Source organism: Delphinus delphis, chromosome 17 (genome assembly GCF_949987515.2).
Source record: "Delphinus delphis chromosome 17, mDelDel1.2, whole genome shotgun sequence".
Classification (NCBI taxonomy): Eukaryota; Metazoa; Chordata; class Mammalia; order Artiodactyla; family Delphinidae; genus Delphinus; species Delphinus delphis.
The window spans coordinates 50675436-50695467 of NC_082699.1; the positions used below are offsets into that span (position 1 = coordinate 50675436).

Sequence of the window (20032 nt, forward strand, 5' to 3'; positions counted from 1 at the left end):
CTATTTGAAGTTTTTGGTTGACTTTTTCCCCTAATTTTCAGTCTGCCTCCTCCAACATATCTTACTGGAAATATTTCAAATCACTGAACACATCTTGAAGCTTTCACAGAAAAAGCTCTCCCTTTCAAATTGTTTCCCACAATAGGGTTCTTAACATAGCAGCAACTGAATTCACAGGAGTGACAGTTGCCTAAGCTCTATGTATATAAGTATAGCCCTCAAACAAGGAGAAAGATGTTAAAAAAATACAGAAACCTTCTCATTTTCATCTGTCTGAATCTCCTTACAGATGTTTCAATTTTTAAATTATTTTTAATCTGTATGGTGTCAACACATCTTGCAAATATGGGTTTTAAAGAATGATCTTTTCCCCCCATTCAAGCAAGGGCACAGTAAGTTCAGGTTAAATTTATACTTTAAGTTTCTAACTTGAACACAGTAAATTTTCTCTCAAACTTCATATTTAATATGAAGTTAAACATTTCTGTAATTCAAATGTGGAACAGAAGCATAGATCACTACAAGTAAACATTGTCAAATAAATTTTTTAAAGTTTGGGGTAAATAAGAATAAGCTAAATATACTGTGGAAGCCAGAAACCAAGAAGAAAAAATATATATACACTTCATAACATAAAATCATAGTTCTTCTGTAAAAAATAGGTTGAACAATAAATGACAAACTAGAGAAAATGTTTACAACATATACGACAAAATTTTAACATCCATTAAAGAGCTTATATGAGGAAATAAAGATATTAGATAAACAATCTAATAGAAAAATGAGAAACATACATGAATAGGCTAGTCACAGAAGAAGAATGCAAATGGTCAATAACCAGGAAAAGATGCACAACATTACCTCTCGGGTAGACAAGATTAATCAAATGGCTAGCAAGGTTTGGGGAAGCCAGAAAGCCCATGCACACCTGGGGAGAATGTCAAATTTGCAGATAATTTGTTAATATCTTTGAAAATTTAAAATAATCACATAAAAGATCTACTAAATTGTAAATTTTGGTGCATCTCGAGCAATGAATGAGTTATATGTGTATATAGCTACATGTGTAATATATCTATGATAAATTGTTATAAAGTACAAAACCCCAGCATCTTAAAAATAGTTACAATCTATACACATACACATATATGATTTAAATATGTACTTGTGCATATGTGTAATTGTATATGGGTGTGTATCTCTGTAAGCACACAGATAAACATGCACACTCCATATACACATGTACAATTAGTATATTCATTAAGAAGTCTGGAAGAATAGGCACCGAACTGCCAATCTGTTAATGATGATTCTCTGCAGGGGGTGGAGGAATACGGAATTTGGGACTCTGAATTTCAATTTATACACTTCTATAAAATTTAAAATTTAAATCAGTTAAGTTTGTGTTGATTTTTTTATCAATCAGAGTGATGTGGTAAACAGTCATGAGTCTAGAATGGTCTGAGAAGATGCTGTCTAGAGATGAAAAAATTGGGTTGAATTAGTGAACTCAAAATGTGCACTGATAACCTTGGCTGCCATGCAATGGGCTTTTGGGGATGCAGAATAGTGGTATAAAAGCCATCTGTATTTTATTTATGTTAAGAACAATGAATATGTTTACAATATTTAATGTAAACTATGTGATCTGTTTTCCATTAAAATATTTTTTAAATTGTATGTGTGTTTCTGTGTACATAGATAAATGACATTTATTGGGATATTTGCCAGTTCATTTGCCAGTTCATCAGTCAACATTTAAAAAGCATTTAATACTCTATATACTATGTGTAGAGAACTGTGCCTGGGAGCATGAAGACAGAAATAAATAAAACACAGTCTCTGTGTTCCAGAAGGTCACAGCCCAGTAGTAGAGATACACACACACACACACACACACACACACACATTACAATGTGATGGGATAAGTGAAGTAATGGGAGGAAAAAACAAGGTAGAGTGTTATCACATAAGTTGTAATGAGCAAATCTGTTTGGCAGAGTCAGAAAGTTTCTTGGAGGGGTAATATCTGCACTGAGTTTTGAAGAGACAGAAGTTTGTGAGTTGAATAAAGGACTACAAGGCATTCCAGACAAGACAAACATCAAACATGTCTGAAAAAACATCGTCTTCAGTGATACTAACAACTAGTATGATTAAACACTTATTCTGTGTTTCAAACACTGCCCTCAGTATTTTATATGCAATAACTCAGTTAATCCTCACATCAACTCCATGTACCACTATCATCATCATCCCTGTGTTACGAATGAGAACACCAAAGCACAGAGTTTACACAACTTGCTCAATGTCGCACAAGTAATATGTGGCCGAGTTGTTTACAGCAGAATCAAGGCAAACCCAGGCAGTCTGACCTTAGAGCTCCTGCTCTTAGCTATTAGACCATACTTCTAAAATGTAAGAAGACTTCTGAAAGTAAGGCTATAAAATTAGGATTATAATGATCATGGACCATGTTCCATGCTAAAGAACTTGAACTTTCCTCAGTCCCTTACAGAGAACGAGAAGAGGGTTGGGCAGATGCTATCTAGAGATTTAACAGTTGTGCTGAACTAGTGTGTGTGGAGACCTAAAAAAATGGGAAAAATAATCTGACTTGAATTTTAGAATTTTAGCAGACTTTGGGATGATAGGTTTGAGAGACATGATGTGTAAGCCATGCAAAGAGGTCACTGCAATGGCTAAGACAAAAATTAATAGGATTTTGACCTAAGACAGAGTCAGAGTAAATAGAAAGAAAAAGATAGATTGGAAAAACATTTAGAAGATAGAATTGACAACATAAATAGTGACTGATAACGTTGTGATTTTACTTTAGTATTTTGTAAAGAACTTATCAAATGGAGGATAACTTTGATTAGAAAGACTGTGATTTAACTTTTCATTTATTTAGGCATATTAAGTATTAAAAATCAATACTTCACTATTCCATTACAAAAATTTGTTAGCAAGGTATAATTTAGTATCTTGAAATTATACACACTTCAATAACTTAAAATTAACTTAATAGCTTCCCATAACCTCTAGCTAGAAGATAGATGGAGCTTGTCAGATAAGTTCAGTGAATTCCCAAGGTAAAGTAAATAGTTTATATTTCCTACTCTAGTATTAGGAGGAATAAATAACAATCTGTATAGGAGTAGGCCAAAAACAACTAGCCTATCCCTTTCTCCAAATTTGTATTTGATTATGCTGAGGATAACTTGACAACCACATCAATTAATCCTGAGGCTGCATCATATTGGAAAAACATTTTTATAATAATTAAGACAGAGAATCATATGGACTTGAATGCTAATTTTGCCATACATCAGCTGTTTGGTCATGGGCAAGTTACCTGACCTCTTTGAACTTGAGTTTCTTCATATAAAATGAAAATAACAATAGATAGTTTGCAGGATTAGTTGGAGGATTAGCAGTAGTGTACGTAAAGCACCTGGCTTAGATGTTCGCCTGCCTGATATTAGGTAACTAGGCAGATAATTTTGCTGAAACTATGTCAGAATGACCACCATTTGTGTAGTTTCACTTCACTCTAAATGGTCTAACTGAAGATTTCCCTAATCTTCATTCTGCATATTCAACACAAGTTTGATCAAGAAAGCCCAAGGCCTCCATCTTTGTACACATGGAGTGTTGATTTCTCTTCCTGTGTACCCTGGTGAGGCAGAAGAATTTGTTCTAGAATATTTTTTTCACCTGGCTATGCTCCAACCTTGGAAAAAGTTGGGGTTAAGTCACAGATGGACAGGTGCCTTGAAACCTAGTTAGCTGACCAAATCTTGACACCAGAAGATCCAGTTACATATTTAGCTCAGCTGAAGGGATCTGCATTATGACATCCTTCCCTGTCTACCTCTCTTTTCTATTTTTTTGAGCAGAAATATACTGGAGAAATCCAATAAAAGTTGACAATTACATGTCTCACTTTGTCATACCAACCCTCTGTGTGAGGTAAATATTAATGCTTCCCCTTTTTTGAGTTCTTGGTTGTATAATTTCAATTATATGGGCCAGTTACTGATCTCTTACTTCTAAGTGCTATTTCCTTGAGGTAAGGAATGAAACCAAGTTTTGAGATTAGGATAGCATCCAATAAAAAGAAATCCTAAAAAAAGCAAACTGGAAGCTTCTTGGAGTCACCCCCAACTAGATTGTTAGGAAAACAAACAGCAGAGCAAGTGTTGTTAATCCTACTCCTGCTTTGTGCCTTTGGCCCTTTAGGGGATAAAGAAGTGAACCTAATGAGGCCAAAATTCTGTTTTCAACCCTACAAGTGATGCATTTAATTTGTCAGGATGTAAATCAGCAGGACTTCTCAGCATGATTGTGTAGTATAATCCTGTCCATAAAATATTCCTCTGTGTTCTGCCAAAGAAGTGGTGCCAAAGAAGTGGTGGACCCTCTGAAGGGCCAGTTCACTGACTTGGCAGCTGAGGCCCCATCATACTCAAAACTGGTAAGTCACACACCCAGACACAACCCCTAACATTCCCGGGGGAGGAAGCAAAGCGTAATTTAGATAATCCCCTTTGCAAAGTGTATTAGCTGATCCAAACCAGACCTGGCCGACAAATGGCATGTTGTTCTTACATTTCATAGATGCCTCAATGTAGAAATAGCTTCTTGTTGCATTTGGAGGATTAAGATTCATTTAAGGAATAGGTATGGATGATCAATAAACTATTTTAAATTACATAAACAGCTTCATGCTTGACCTTCACCTTCTATCCACTTAAATGGTATGGGGGGGGCACGTTTCTTTGCTGATCTAGAAAGAGCTTGGCAGAGTTCCTCCAATTCCATTTCCCATATGAAAATAAACAATAATAATAAACATAATAGGGAAAGTATGCTGTGTATCACAGATGGGTACTTCTGCCTTGTATAAAGAAAAACACTTTTCTTCTAAATGGTTCGTGGAAGAATATGCCTGGTTTAAGAAGAGATGTCGCACCAACACTCCATTATACACATGGACCCGTCAATAGGAAGACACAGATAACTACAGAGATATGGAAATGCCAGGAGATTCAGCACTTTGATAGAAAAATACCCCAAGGAACCACATGTGAGGTAATGTCATACTTGAGGCTCAAAAACTAAGGGGTGCAGAGTAGGAATAAAAGATGCATCTAAGTTTTTTTCAGCATGAGCGCAGAAATGAATTTCAAGTTAAAATCTAAATCCCTGAATTCACTGTGAAATACCTATACTGCTAGGAAATGAAATTGTTATAATCTTGAGAAAAGTTATCATTATCAATAAATGGTGTGATTTGTATATATAAGAAAACCTGAATTTTCCTTAGAAATTAGAATTCAGTGAGGGAAAAACTCATCAGCAGAAGGCATGTATGTGCTTGGGATCAGGAGTCAGATTCCTCTGAGAGGTCTTGGCACACGGAGAAACCCTGCACACTCGAGCCGCAGTGCAGCTCTTCTGAGAGCTCAAACTTTGACTCAGCTTTACTGATGGAACAGAGAGAACATTTTTTAAGCAGTTGCTGTTGAAAAAAAATTATTCTATGGTGAGAATACCATAGAAGGAAATGATACCAGGTGCCATATGAAGAATCATAATGGAAAGACAAAAGAATCCGACATGATCTGGAATTAGGGTAGGCAGGGTATATTTAGAAGAAGAGGAGAGGAAGAAGAAAGAGGAGGAGGGAGAGTGGGGGAAGGAGAAGAAAGGGGGGAAGAAGAAAGAAAAGAAGAGAAAGAATGAATATGAGCAGGAAGGAGGGAAAGAGACAGAGACAAGAAGAGACGGAGAGAGCAGAGTACAAGTGACACTTAAGAAAAGCATTTGTTTTTGTAGTTAAGGGTGAGCACTTTCAGGCCTCCCAGCTAAAGTGTCAGACATACACCAAAAATAATACACATATCAGCAGCAGGAGAATTGAAGAGTGTAAATTCATGCTGATGACTTTTTTAATAGAGAAATCATATGTGGCCACACACTTACTGAGAGATGAATCAAAATGACCCTAGGTTACACCTATAAAATGAAATATCGTGTAGTTATTAAGAATTATACTAGAGGGATCTTTACTGATTAAAAAAGGTATCTATCTCCACAGAAAGCAGGCTGCAAAACAGTATGTATAGCATGACACAACTTTTTGAGAAAACATATTTATATTTTTTATACAGCAACATATGAAGCCCTCTCAATGTGATGGGATTATGGTTTTTAATTTTCTTGTATACCTGCTCACTTTTCTACAATAAATGTGTGTTATTTATAGAATTATAAAAACAACCTAAGAATACGTTAAAATTGTCATTATTTTACTTCTTCATTCCTAGACAAAGCTTTCACAATAGCATCTTGAAACGTGATTATAAATGGGGTTTGCTTTTAGCGACAAAGTTAAAGCATGGTAGGACCCCTAACTCAAGGGATAGTTGCCGTAAAGTATACCTGTTACATGTATGTGTCTGGTTACTGTGAAAATGCAGTGGGATAAATGGTACTTTTAAACAGGATTTTCAATTCCAGAACATTTCATCATGCAACCAGTTCAGAGTCAAGTCCTGTCAAGTTTATTTATAGTTATTTAGTTATACAGTTTACCCCATGACATAGTACAAAGATAAACAAATGTAGGACTTAGAAATACAAGTCACAAAACATGGATTGACCCCTTTCAGACTCTAAACCAAAAGTCAGGTTTATCTTCTTCATGTAAAAGTTTAATTATAATCATTGTCATTAAGGCCTACACTTAGCATAAAGTTGGGAAATCCTTCTAGGTTGAAGACAGTACTGAGAGATCATGCGCTACAGTGGAAAGAGAAAGACTAGGAATAAAGAAACCTGGATTACATTCCTAGTTGCGCCACCAGCAAGCTGTGTGACCTTGGATAGATCACTCACTTCCACTGAGTCTGTTCCCTCATCTGTACAGTAAAAGGAGAACTAGCAGTTCATCTTAGGTGCCTTTCTGGTTTGGAATATGGTGGAAACTCTGATTCCACCGAGACAGTGGTATTTAATTAGTTTGTAGCAACACAAAGATCTTTAAATCAATATAATGCATAAGAACTGAAACTTCTTCAAGCTGTCCAAATATCCAGAAGAAAATGCAGTTAATATACAATATATTTGTTCTACAGAGGTCAGTGCTTTGACTGAATTGCCCATCATGAATGCCAGTGACTTCAAAATCATGTAGTCTATATATCATCCTGGCTATCAGGATCTTTAAGTCCCTTTCACTTACCTGAGATGATTCATAGTTTATAAAACACATCTATAAAGCTAACCAAAGAAATTTACTATGTTCAGAGTTAATGGCTTTAAATGGAAGGGGGAAACAACATTTGAATCAGCTTTATAGGGAAATAATTTTCTGAAAAGAAAATTTGCTTCTCTCCCGTGAAAGATCTCTGAATTCAAACCTTGTAGCTCTGTACAAGGTTTAGGGCTGGTAGAGTGACAATTCAAGTTACAGAGTTTCAGAAGCTCTATCTTTTCCCTACTTTTTGGTTCTGCTGAAAATTGTCAATATTTTGTGTCACCAAATTTAGTCATAGAATCAATTAATTTTTGTGGATATGGTAAGATTTGAACAACTGAACATTAGATAAATTAGTGTTAAAAGTTATAAAAAGAAATATTTCAAGAGTGTAAGCAACAGTATTAATCTTATTGTTGACACACTTGCTGTAGTCACCTTAAGCTCTCATTCCTTTTTATATTAAAAATTAATTTGGCTCCGTATTTTTCTTTTTGCAAATTACATCCATCTTTTTTTAAGAGTTGGCAGAGTGGTGGAGGATATAAATAAGTACAAATGTACATATTTTTGGAATACAACAATCTTCACCTGTTTTTCTCATGAATCTTTAGGATTTCATTTGTCTGTTGAAGAAGTTGTTTCTCTAGCTTGTATGTTGATAATGAATTCTCCAGCAGTTGTATTTCAAGTCGAGAAGTTTGATTTAGTACCTTAAGATAAAAGATAAAAACATTTCAATCTTTACAAAGAGTCAAAACAATTATTTTGGGGTTTTTATTTAGCTGTGTTTTCTTCTTAAATAATATTTCTTCTAGAATAATTAAATGGTCTACATTCTACTAATTAATGCCTTACATGTCTCAAACATTATATTTGTTCAAGATTGAAGTTGCAGTTGAATGAGAAAACTGAGTTGTTAAATTCATTTTCATATTTCAATTTTCATTTCCTCAAACCCTAGGATGTTCCCCTGTGCTAACTGTCTTATATATGTTATCTCTGATATTTACAAGTACAAGATAAATGTTAGTGCAAGGTCTTAGATATTGTGTGTAACAAAGAATAACTACTAGGCATGTAAAACATGTCTGCCTTGATCTATCACCTCGCAAAAACTAATTAGAAATGTGCAAAAAACTCGTGATATAGTTTAGACAGATTCATGATCACAATTACTGAACACCTATCATGTTAGTTCATGTCAGCCCTTCCAGATGTCATCATATCACGGACATGGGTACACATTGAAAAGAGGAATTGTTATGATCAGTTTACAAATGAGGCAACTGAAGTTCAGAGAGAAGCCAGAAACCACACAGGAACCAAGGGAAGAGTTGGGTTTCAAACCCAGATACTGTGACTCTAATTCTAATGCTTTACACAGAAAACCAAGAAGAGGGAGAAATAACCCATCCTGGGTCTTCATCTGAGGAGATGAAGTGACCAGGAACCCAAAATGCACTGAAGACAGACTGTTAGTTATCCTTTCAACTGCACTACGCTGGGTCCTCAAGAAACAGTAGACTCATGCTGCCAGTCAAGCTTTATTTGTTTGTTTGTTTTTTTGCAGTACGTGGGCCTCTCACTGCTGTGGCCTCTCCCGCTGCGGAGCACAGGCTCCGGACGCGCAGGCTCAGCGGCCATGGCTCACAGGCCCAGCCGCTCCGTGGCATGTGGGATCCTCCCGGACCGGGGCACGAACCCGCGTCCCCTGCATCGGCAGGCAGACCCTCAACCACTGCGCCACCAGGGAAGCCCTAGTCAAGCTTTAATATAACATGAGTCTGAGCCATGAACCCAAACTTATCCATCCTCCAAGCAAACATCACACACATTCCAGTCCTAGAAGATGCCTTCAAACTGTGCCACTGCCTTTGTCCTGTCCCCTTCTCCTCCTTCTTTAAGGGAGGTAAAAAGGGCAAGGAAGAAGGTAAAATTATAGTTTTAAAAGCTCCCTATGTCATTTGAGAATTTTTAAAACCACCATACCTTTTTTAGAACTATGTATTGAAAGGAACCTGGGAAACCTTCTGGAGGGTCAATATCAATCTAAAGGGTCCTCCTCTAAAAATGACACCAGTAGAACTTTCCTCCTTTGTAGCAGGTCTAAACCTGGAATTATATCAGATGCACACAGAAAAAGCCTTTTCAAAGTATACTGACACAATCAGGGCTGGGCTTGGGCTAATGGAGATTGTGGGGAAAGGGGATGTATTTGCAGGGGGAGCAGGACAGGGACAAGGGTGAGATGAGAGAGGCAACTGTCTGGGTTGTAAAATTTAAGGATGTGTCAAAAAACTCAATAATCAAGATAAGTAATATTTGAATGCAACATTTTGAAAGATCAAAATTAATGTAAAAAAATCCAAGTTGAACAGAATATCATTTTAAAATAAAGACAGGATATGCTACTACAAATATATGATCCAGTCTTGTATAACTTGCTCTCATTCCCCTTCAGCAGGACTAGCCCCAGTCCTGCTGAAGGGGTTGGGCCAGGGGGTTAGGGAAAAGAATACTGAGATGGGGCATTTAGCTTTAAGAAAGTTTTAAGCTACTATGATTCATTTATACAACTGTCATGAATATGGATCTGAAAACCAGTCTAAAAGTTACGACTACTAATTAAAACTCATATTTGTGGAGTGTTCTAGAGTTTTAAAAAAAGTATTTCCCATCCTGAATTGTTTCATTTGAGAAAACACAGAAGCAAGAGGACCTGAGATTTGAAGATAGAGTTAAAAGCAGCCCAGAGGAAAGAAATGGCAGAGAATGTAAAGATGAGGGATGCACAAGATATAACTTTCTTCAACTATTAAACATATTTTTGTCTGGGCAAGTTTTCTGTTTGTTTGTTCATTAACTAGAATGGCAATTTATAAAATAATAAAATAGGGGATGACACATCTACATTTTTTAGTGAGATTTAGAAGAGTGCCTGGCACAGAGAAGACCCTCAATGTGCTGTACATTGTCTCCCTGAATCAAGCATATCATATGCTGTTAAATGAAATCTGTTTTCTCCTTTATTCACTGTATTCTCTGATCATACTTCCTGATATTCTCAAATACCAAAACTTTTATTTTACAAAGGACAAAAATTGTTCTTTTCCATGTCTGAGAAGAACATGAGAGAACACTGAGAACAAAATGGAACCATCCAAAATTGAAAATGAAGTTGCCTATATCTAAGTCTGGAGACACTATAGCTCCTAACTTTTCTCTACTTTGTCCTACAAAGTCCACTTGCTACACAGCAACCAGAGTGATCTTTTTAAAAACACAAATCAGATGTCATTTCCTATATTAAATATGCTAGTGACTTCCCTTTACAATTAGAACAAATTCCAAAGTTCTTGGCCTAGCCCTACAAGGTCCTATGTGATCAGGACCCTGATTACTTCTCAGATCTCACTTCCTTTCAACTCTCCCCCTTGTTTATTATGCTCCAATAATATTGGCCTTCTTTCTGCTACCCCAACATGCCAAATTCATCTCCATCTCAGGGTCTTTGCAGTTTCCCCTGCCTGGAATGTCCACCCCTTCCCAGATGCATGGTTGATTTCTTTTCATCATTCATGTCTTACCTAAGGAGGCCCTTCCTGGCTATTCTCTGTAGAGGAGCTCCCCCATCATCCTCCATCAGGTGGCCTTGTTTTACTTTCTTTATGAAATCATCACTATTGGAAATCATCCTGTCAGTATGCTCATATGCTGCCTTTCTGCCCCGTGAGGATGTCAGCTGCACAGAGGCAGGACTACTCCATCTGGAGCCCTCCAAACCGCCAGAGCCCAGCATGGGGCCTGGAATCCTGGGGCACTCAGAGTTATTTGTTAGATGATACGCTAGGCAGTGGATAGTGAGTCGGTTTTCAAGTTGCGTCATGCTCAGAGGGTAACAAGAGAGGGTAGCAGGCCAGGTGAATATCAAGCTGGACTTCAATGGTAACAGCCCAAATCTAAAGCAGCATCTGAATGTGGGAGAAAGAGGGCGACAAATCTCAGAAGTCCAGGCTAAGTGTCAGGTCATCTCAGGCTGATTTTGAGCACAAAAGCCAACCCCTTCTCTTCTTTCCCCATCGCCTTAACCCAATAGATGCTTTATTTCAGCTCCCTCCCTTGAGGTATTAAAATAGGCCTGAAGTTCAAAAGCAGGCAACTGATGAGAACTGTACAGGAAACTATGATAAATTGACCACCTTTCTTTCCGTGTGTCTATGGAAATTGCTGCTTAGCAATAATCTAAGTGTTCCATTAAAATGACAAAAGACATTTCCTTCTTTAGCCTGAACACATTCCAAAAGCATATACCAAAAAGAAAGAAAAGAAAGAGATAGAGAGAGAAGGAGAAAAGGGGAAAGGAAAGGAGAAGGAAAGCAAAACAAAGGGGAAAGTGAAGAGTATATGACACAAGCCCCCAAGAAACAATTTCAAAGCTTAAATTTTTCAGAATATACCACAGAGTAAGGAAGATATAAGACTTGGAACTGCGGATTTATGGACTATAAAATTTCAGTTCTTTCTTTAAAAAATAAGCAAAATTTTAAAAATAAAAATTACTATTTTTTTTAAAGAAAGTGCGCTAGATAATTTTATCCAGCTTCCCTTTAATACTTGAGTGCATCTAATCTTCCTTGAAAGGAAAATCTCCCACAAAAGAAAATTTCTTTCACTGGCATATTAACTTTCCAATCAGCCTTGCTGTAGGTTTGTGTTTTCTTTTACTTTAACTGTCTTTCAAAAAAATATATATAACACAAGGTATGATGTCCTGGCAACCAGACTTTTACAGAAGAATGAAGGCTGGTACATGTACGTGGAATGAGAGTTAGATCACCATTTTACAAAATCAATGAAATAATTTATTTGGTCAGTGATGGGCAACGTGACAAAGTATCACCCTACAGTTTTCTTGTTAATTTCCAAGGGGAAAATGGACAATTGGAATGGAGAGCTATGGAGCCTTTTACCCTAACCAAGTTAAAATAGCGTCACTGAGAGGGTGGCAAGCTGGCATTTGTGCCTCCTGATGACATGGAATAGGACGTGACCAGTAATTCTACAAAGTACTCCCACCACCACGTTCAACTCAACCTAATTAAGCCTGTAGACTTAATTTCCAGTTTAAAAAAAAAGTACAGGGGATGGAGGAGTAAAAGAAATATTCAGACAATTTAAGAATATGGGACGGTATACAGAGCAAAACCTCAAGAAAAACAAGAAAGTCAAACAGAGAAAGACGAATATTGTATGTTATCACTTATATGTGGAATCTAAAATATAAAACAAACTAGTGAATATAACAAAAAAGAAACAGACTCACAGTTACAGAAAACAATTTAGTGGTTACCAGTGGGGAGAGGGAAGGTGAGGAGAGGCAAGATAGGGGTAGGGGATTAAGAGGTACAAACTACTATGTATAAACAAACCACAAGGATATATTGTACAGCACAGGGAATATAGTCAATATTTTATAATAACTATAAATGGAGTATAATCTTTAAAAATTGTGAATCACTATGTTGTACATCTGAAACATATAATACTGTAAATCAACTATACCTCAATTTTTAAAAATGTAAGATTACTCCAAATTAAAAGGGACTATTAAGTCTTGAAAAGTAAAATGTCTATAAAATTTTTGGCAGAAAAATTGAGGAAATTTGAATGTGAAAATTAGTTAACCTTGGAGAATTATTAATTTTAGTCATAATAATATATAGATAATACTATATATAATTATTTTAATTATATTGTATATTTTAATTTATATTATATATAAACATATAATGTATTTATAATATAATGATAACCTCACTGGGTTATGGAGTTTAGTAGAGATAGTCCTTGTATTACAGATGCAGAAATTTTGGGTAGAAGTAACTTGCCCAACAGAGCTAATTCACAGTACAGTCATAATGGAAGCCAGGTAATCTGTCTCTAGTCTGAGTTCTTTCCCATAGGCTCATGCAGCTGTACACAAGTAGCTTCCCTCTGGAAAAGAAAGGTATCTCCCCTCAGTCAATAACAACTGCTATCAAAATGATTTCTTTCAATCACCAGGAGATCTTCTGCTTGTTGCGGCTGATGGCACCTGACTTCTCTCCAGTACTCACCCCAACGCTACACTAGCATTACGAGGCAGGAAGATGGCCAAATTTCTCATGCTCCTCAGAGTACAGAGAAAATACATTCATCCAATGTTCTCAGTCAGTCAGAACATCTTTGCAGTAGGCTGCTTCTGTTCAAAGTCCTATTCTGACCCATCCACTATTCGTGGGTATATATTACCATCAACACACAATCCTTAGGACATTGCCCTTGGCTTGGGAGCACTGGACTGAAATATACAGAAATTAAGAGACTAATATCAGTGAATTTAATCATTCAATAAGTATTTATTGAGAGCCTACTGTGTACCAAGTACTGTTTTAAATTCTAAGGATAGAACAGTAAGCAAGACAGACAAAATCCTTGCTCTCTAGAAGTTTGTTTCTTGGTGCAGGGGTTAGCCAGCTTTTTCTGTAAAGGGCCATATAGTAAATATCTTAGTCTTGGCAGGCTCTGGTACAACTACTCAATTCTGCTGTTTTATTGAGAAAGCACCCATATACAACATATAAAACTTTATTAACGAAAAAAGATGGCATTTCGAACTTGACCTATGGATCATGGTTCACTGAGCTCTCTCCTAATGGGTTATCAAACACTTTTTCCAGACCTTTTGAGAAAACTGATTACCAGGGTATTTTCCTTGGATGACCTTTAGCAAATTTATTTTACTGCTGTTTCAATTAGGCCAAAGTTAAATATTTATTCAACTATCCTCTCATCAAGTTAAAGAGATAGTGGCTCAACTTTGAGAGGTGCCCTTTCTGTCCTTTCAAACCTGTTTCCACCTAGAGATTCAATCTCATTTATTAAATTGTTCCTGGACTGCCTTAAATTTATAATTGTATGAGTCAAGTCCAAACAACAGGTGTGATAGTTTGTGACCTCTAAGAAGCAGATGATGAATTAGACTTGCAGGAAATTTATTAGGGGACATGCCTGTGAGAGAAAATTGGGAAGAAGCCAGAGTTGGCTAGGGTCACCTTCTGACTGGGATGTAGATCGAACCACAGTGAAGAAGAGAGGGAAGGGAGTAAGGCTAACTGGAAGTTTTAGCCTGCAGGGAAGTTGTGCGAAAGTTTGGCAAGGCTGATGGAGAGCCCTTAGCCAAGTCATGTGTCAGTGGAGTCCTGCAGCTCCCAGGAATGGGTCTAAGTATCACTGCCACAATGTGTCATTGGCTGGAAGTGGCCCCTGAGAATTGTGGTCTCTGTACCAACACAGTGATGGATTTCAGAGCACAGCAGCTGGGACCATTGGTCTATTACACCCCCCCCCCCCCCACAGTAGGAGACTGGAAAGATGCATTGTTATAACTGTGGGGAAAGGTTCCATAGCTAATTAACTTGATGGAAAGTCAAGAAAGAAATGGTTTAGAAAAGTTTTCTCACATTAACTCAATTAAGCTCACTGAAGATAAAGACTTTTACTTATTGTTGTATTCTATTTAGTACCTATTAAAATACCTTGCATCAAGGAGGTACTCAAAATATATCTTTAAAATTTTTATTAAATTCTATTTCTAACACTATGGCTCCATATAAATCATTGGAAGTTGAAGGAAACGTAAGCTCAGTGTCTATAGAACTTCCCTACAGTTACACAGCCAGCAAGCAGCAAGGACAACAATGGATGCTAGGATTACATGAAATGATGTGCAGACACATGGTAAAATGCCAATAGCTAGTGGTACCTTCAGCAGCAGCTGCATCTTCATCATTTATAGAAAACATTCAGTTGCTACTATTAGGCCCACATTAATTTGCTTTATCTTATTTCCATTTTATCCTGTGCTTGGACCCAAGTTGTGTCTGCAGCCTTTGAGAGAGAAAGGAATCACAAGAGGGAGGCAGTACAGATAGAGAGCTGGTAAAGCATGTAGACTCATGCCAGACTGCCTGGGTTCAAATCTCCCCTCCAACATTTACTAGTATTTTCGCCTGGGGAAAGTTGCTTTACCTCTCTGAGTTTCAGTTTTCACATTTTTAAACAAGGGAAGATAATAGTACCTACACCCCATCAAGTTTTTAAAAAATTATTAAAAAGCTAATAAATGTAAAATTGCTTAAAAAAGAGTCAAGCTCAGATTATTAGAGGTAAATTTTAATGTCATTTTTTGTCTACTAGTGTACCTCTAATCAAAACTGGCCTGAGGAAGAAGTCAGAAATAGATTCACACTACAGGAAGGGACATGAATAATGTCTGAAACTAAGCCCTTCATACTGCACACTTGGAAAGAGGAACTGGAAGGAGAGGAGATATTGGTATGAACTGATAAGAGAGTAAGAAAAACACTGCAAGCTGAACTAAGGAGGAAGGAACAGGCCCAGTGCTGGTTCCTGATCTCACCACCATGACCAGCAGGGTTACTTAGATATACTCATTCTCTGTCTCTTTTCTGATCATGATGCCTATTGGGCACAAGAATATTTTCAAGTGCCACTGCAATAAAACTAAGGCTCTACCACCTTTTGTAAAATTCAAGTCAAGAAGGTCAGCAGAGGACTAGAAAGCAATAAGTTACTTATCTTTATAACATCATGTGAAAGCTAGGGCACTAAAATATACTGCAAAACCATTGGCATGAATTCCTAAAATAACTGAGGACCTGAAATCAGTTTAGGAAAAGCAGCACTTACCAACGAGAAACAAAGTAGAATGAATATGGGAGGAAAAATGTGGGAGCATGCCTGGATAGCCCTAAAGGATCTATTGGTTTATAAATGCTTATTATTAAAGACTAGAGCATTTTGAGATTAAGGAATAATCCAGGATTCACTTTGTGAACTTGGCCTTGCATCAGAACTTGAGTGCACTTGAATGATTAGGTCTAAGTAGATGATGTACTGTTGCAAAGGTTCAAATAAGCACCTCATGGATATACATTCACATGAAAAAGGGTGGGAGCATCACAGCTACGAATAGCAGAGATGATTAGAAGATATTAAAATGAAGATGAAAAGAACACCCAGGATTCACTCTTAAGGTAGGACCTAGTCTGTCCGAGCCACTGTCAGACAATCTATCTCCACTTCCTCTCACTGCAAGTTCTGATGGATTTGTGATTTTTGAGATGTTTTCCAGGTTTCAGCTATATTAAAATTCTTCTTGGAGCATCTAATAAATTTTCATTAGCCTTTAATGACTATTCAACTTTAGCTGCTCTATATAGGGAATAGGTTTATTTTCTATGAATTTTCTGTGCTATTGTCCATAAAGTACACATCTCTTAGCCTTAAGGATGCAGAACAAGTTGTTATCTCTTAAAATTTTACATAGCATGCATCTTAACAGTTTGGAGGTTGGTATGCTGACAATGGGATTTTTTTCCCCCGACAACTTCAATTCCCAGTTGGAAAGAGAATAAAAACAACTCAATTTTGGGGATGGAAAAAAATGAAACAAAATGCTGCCATGTATGTCATAAAACTTATAAAAGAAATGTATAAAAATTTCAAATGTTCAACCAAGTAGGGTAATATTAATTGTGTATTTCAGCCTTTGAATATATAGAATGCTTTGTAGGAGATGGTGAGCATTCAGTTCTAGTAAAAATAAGAGAGGACACACATTATTCATACCACAAGAAGCTTCACACCACTGAGCAAGCTTGGTTCATAGATCAACAAGCTTGCTCAGTGTGATGATAATAGATTACATAGTCTCATAATTTTTAGTTATAATACGTACTTTTCCCTTCCTCATCCCCCATAATTATTTGATGATTGTGTGCAACAAAAATTATTTTCCAAAGCCTATGTGATTTATTGTTCCAATGTGATCCACATTTAAGCTCATATTCAATTAGATAATTATTAGTATTACTAATCAAGGAGGACAGAGAAAGAAATGAGTATGAATCATTTTGAGTACCAAATTCAATTCACTAGCTGTAACAATGTGAGAAAATCATTCAAACTTTCTGTTCTAAACAGTCTTCACAAACATCATTTGTCCATTGGAAAGTGGTTTGCATAATATAAAATGCTCTATTCATGTAAATTATTATTGTTATGCCTCTTTAAATATCAACATTTGATCTATGTGATGCCACTAACACAAATGACACAAAATAGAAATAAGGGTGCATATTATTTTTGAATTTATACTGTTAAAAGAGTTAAACATTAAAGGCCATTAGAGATGGCTTTAATGTCTTGGTAACCTACATAAGCAAAGCAAAATCTAAGCCAGACTCAATGCACTTGAATCTAAGAAAGTAAAATTTAAGAACAACCAATCACAAACAGCCAACTAGGCGTTCCCAAATAAGGCAACTGCTTAAGCTACAGCCAATCAAATAATTTCCTTGCTTTGCTTCTGCATCTTCTCTATTAAAACTTTTCCCTTAGCTCCTGCAGTAGAGCTAAATACTTTCAGTTAGGTGCTGCCCAATTTGAATCAATGTTCACTCAAACTCTTGAAAATTTTAATGTGCCTCAGTTTATCTTTTAACAGTATACTTCACCTTTGATTCCAGAAATCAACTATTACATTGAGACAGAATCATCCTCTGGATTTGAGAATGGTAACAGGAATAACCATTTCCACGGTTAAAAGGGGACCAAGAGATCATCTTCCAGTCATCAAAAATAATATTTTCATTAAACTGTAATGATAGGCTTGTGACAGTGATAGTTAAAAGGAATTTTACTGATTTGTACATAAAAATATCATTGTCCAGAGTAGGGTATTTTATATATATATATATATATATATATATATATATATATATATATATATATATATACACGAAGCATTTTAATTGACTTCTCATTATAAAATCATGCTGAATAAAAATAAAATCTGCACATTCCAGATCAGTTTATTTGGGGTTTTCCTTCCTATCCACTGACTGCACAAAACCTCTGCAGGTGCCATTACTGTTAGAGTACTACTGGAGATAAAACAGGACAGGTCAAAAATGTACATCAAAGGCACCAATTTGACACAAATGGTTATTCTGTTTGACATATATCATATCACAGTTGGTAGCTGAAGTGTTTATTTGAAATTTAAATGCTGATTAAGTCCTTTGCCTGTTTTTGGAAGCACATACAAACAGTCCTAGTCCTGTTTTTGCAAGCACATACAAAGCTAAATATACCAACTCTCATGAAATCAAAAGAAACATGCATAGCATGTCAGGCAGTCATTGTTGTTATTACCAATAAACAAAAATGTGTATGTTTCCCCAATCCCAGTGCTGAAATGTGCTCTGTGTTTATGGAGTAACTTAAAGGAAAAAAAATCATCTGGGTTAAGAGTTTGACGACTCTGGCTCAGGGGTGTACCTGGGTCTCAACATCTGTCAGCTTTCTGGTCTGCTCTGCGGTCTGAGAGAGGAGGCTGGTCCCTATCTCGAGCATGGTGGCTGTGTGGTTCTGAACTGCATTCTGCTGTATCTGAGCCATCTCCGACTTCATATTTTCCACAATGTAATTCTCAATCTGCAAGAGATAAAGGACAAAACATACTACATTATAAGCAAAGTCTTTCAGTTGAAGCATGTAATATTTACAATGATAAAACAAGACACAGCTGGCAAATCAGCCATCTGGCAGGAATCCTCAGCATCTCTGGGAGCTGGGGAAATGGGAGCAGAGCACACAGGAACACAGTTGCTAACAAACCCGTAATATACTGATGCACATATATAATCAACACAATCACAATGAAAATTCACACTTGGATAGTGCTTTCTCATTTAACCCTTACAGCAAAGATAGAGAGTTAAGCACAGATGACCTCACTGTTCTTTTTATTTTATAGCTGAGGAAACAGAATTAGAGAAGGTCAACAATGAGCCTAAGGTCACCAGCAAAAATTCAGCAGAGTTAGCACAACAATTTAAATCTAAATCTTGGTTCTCTGGTCTTTTCATTATACCATATTGAACACTTATCTCTGAGAAATATTCAGCCTCCTCTGTAATGAAAAATAAAAGACCATGCTGGGTTAGGGAAATGGGACAAGGAGTGGGAGGGGGGCAGATACCCAAAACACAAGCCTTTAAGGGAATCTTAACGTATAGGCAACAGCATATGAAATGAGCTGCAGAGCCTCAGAGCTAGCTAAAACTATGATCAGTGCTCCTTTGCAAGCTCAAAAAAAGGCACTGAAAATATGGTCCATAAAGCAGCATTTGCCCTTCTTGCCTTGGGGAATGTTTAGTCCTTTATGGTGCCACCTTAGAGAATATGATGGTTGTAAAATAAATGGTACCATAGGGGGCAAGAAGAATTATTAAGTGACTTACTATGAGGGAGCCCGTTAGGCACTTGGGAGAATAAAACTGAGGATATTTTTCATATGCTTGAAAAATACAGAAAGAAGCCTGCACTTCCCTGTCAGTGCACTTAATTCTCCCCCACAACTGTGTGGTGACTACATTTTATTACCCAATTACACATAAGGGGAAACTGCATCCCAGAGAAGTCCGGTCCAAGGCCACACACCACAAAAACAGCCAGACTTGGATTTGAGTGCTGAAGTCCTTAACTTTCACACCAACACTGCTAACCACTTGATAGTTCTGCCAAGTCGTGCTTCATAAGCTGGGTTCCAAATTATTAACAGCTACGTGATTTTTACTGATTTAGTGAACCAAAATACATCCACTATTTTATAATCTATAGTAACACTATTGT

The 20032-nt window shown here is 36.7% G+C and overlaps 1 protein-coding gene across 3 annotated transcripts in view; it reads right to left on the reverse strand.

Annotated features, from left to right (window-relative positions):
- ANGPT1 (angiopoietin 1) overlaps positions 1 to 20032 on the reverse strand; it is a 274198-nt gene that overhangs the window by 103704 nt on the left and 150462 nt on the right. For all 3 annotated transcript variants that reach the window (XM_060035232.1, XM_060035231.1, XM_060035230.1), the window contains exons 2-3: positions 18677 to 18832; positions 7859 to 7980 (exon numbers count right to left, since the gene is read on the reverse strand). In XM_060035232.1, the coding sequence (XP_059891215.1) occupies positions 7859 to 7980; positions 18677 to 18832 (278 nt within the window). The remainder of the gene's footprint in view (positions 1 to 7858; positions 7981 to 18676; positions 18833 to 20032) is intronic.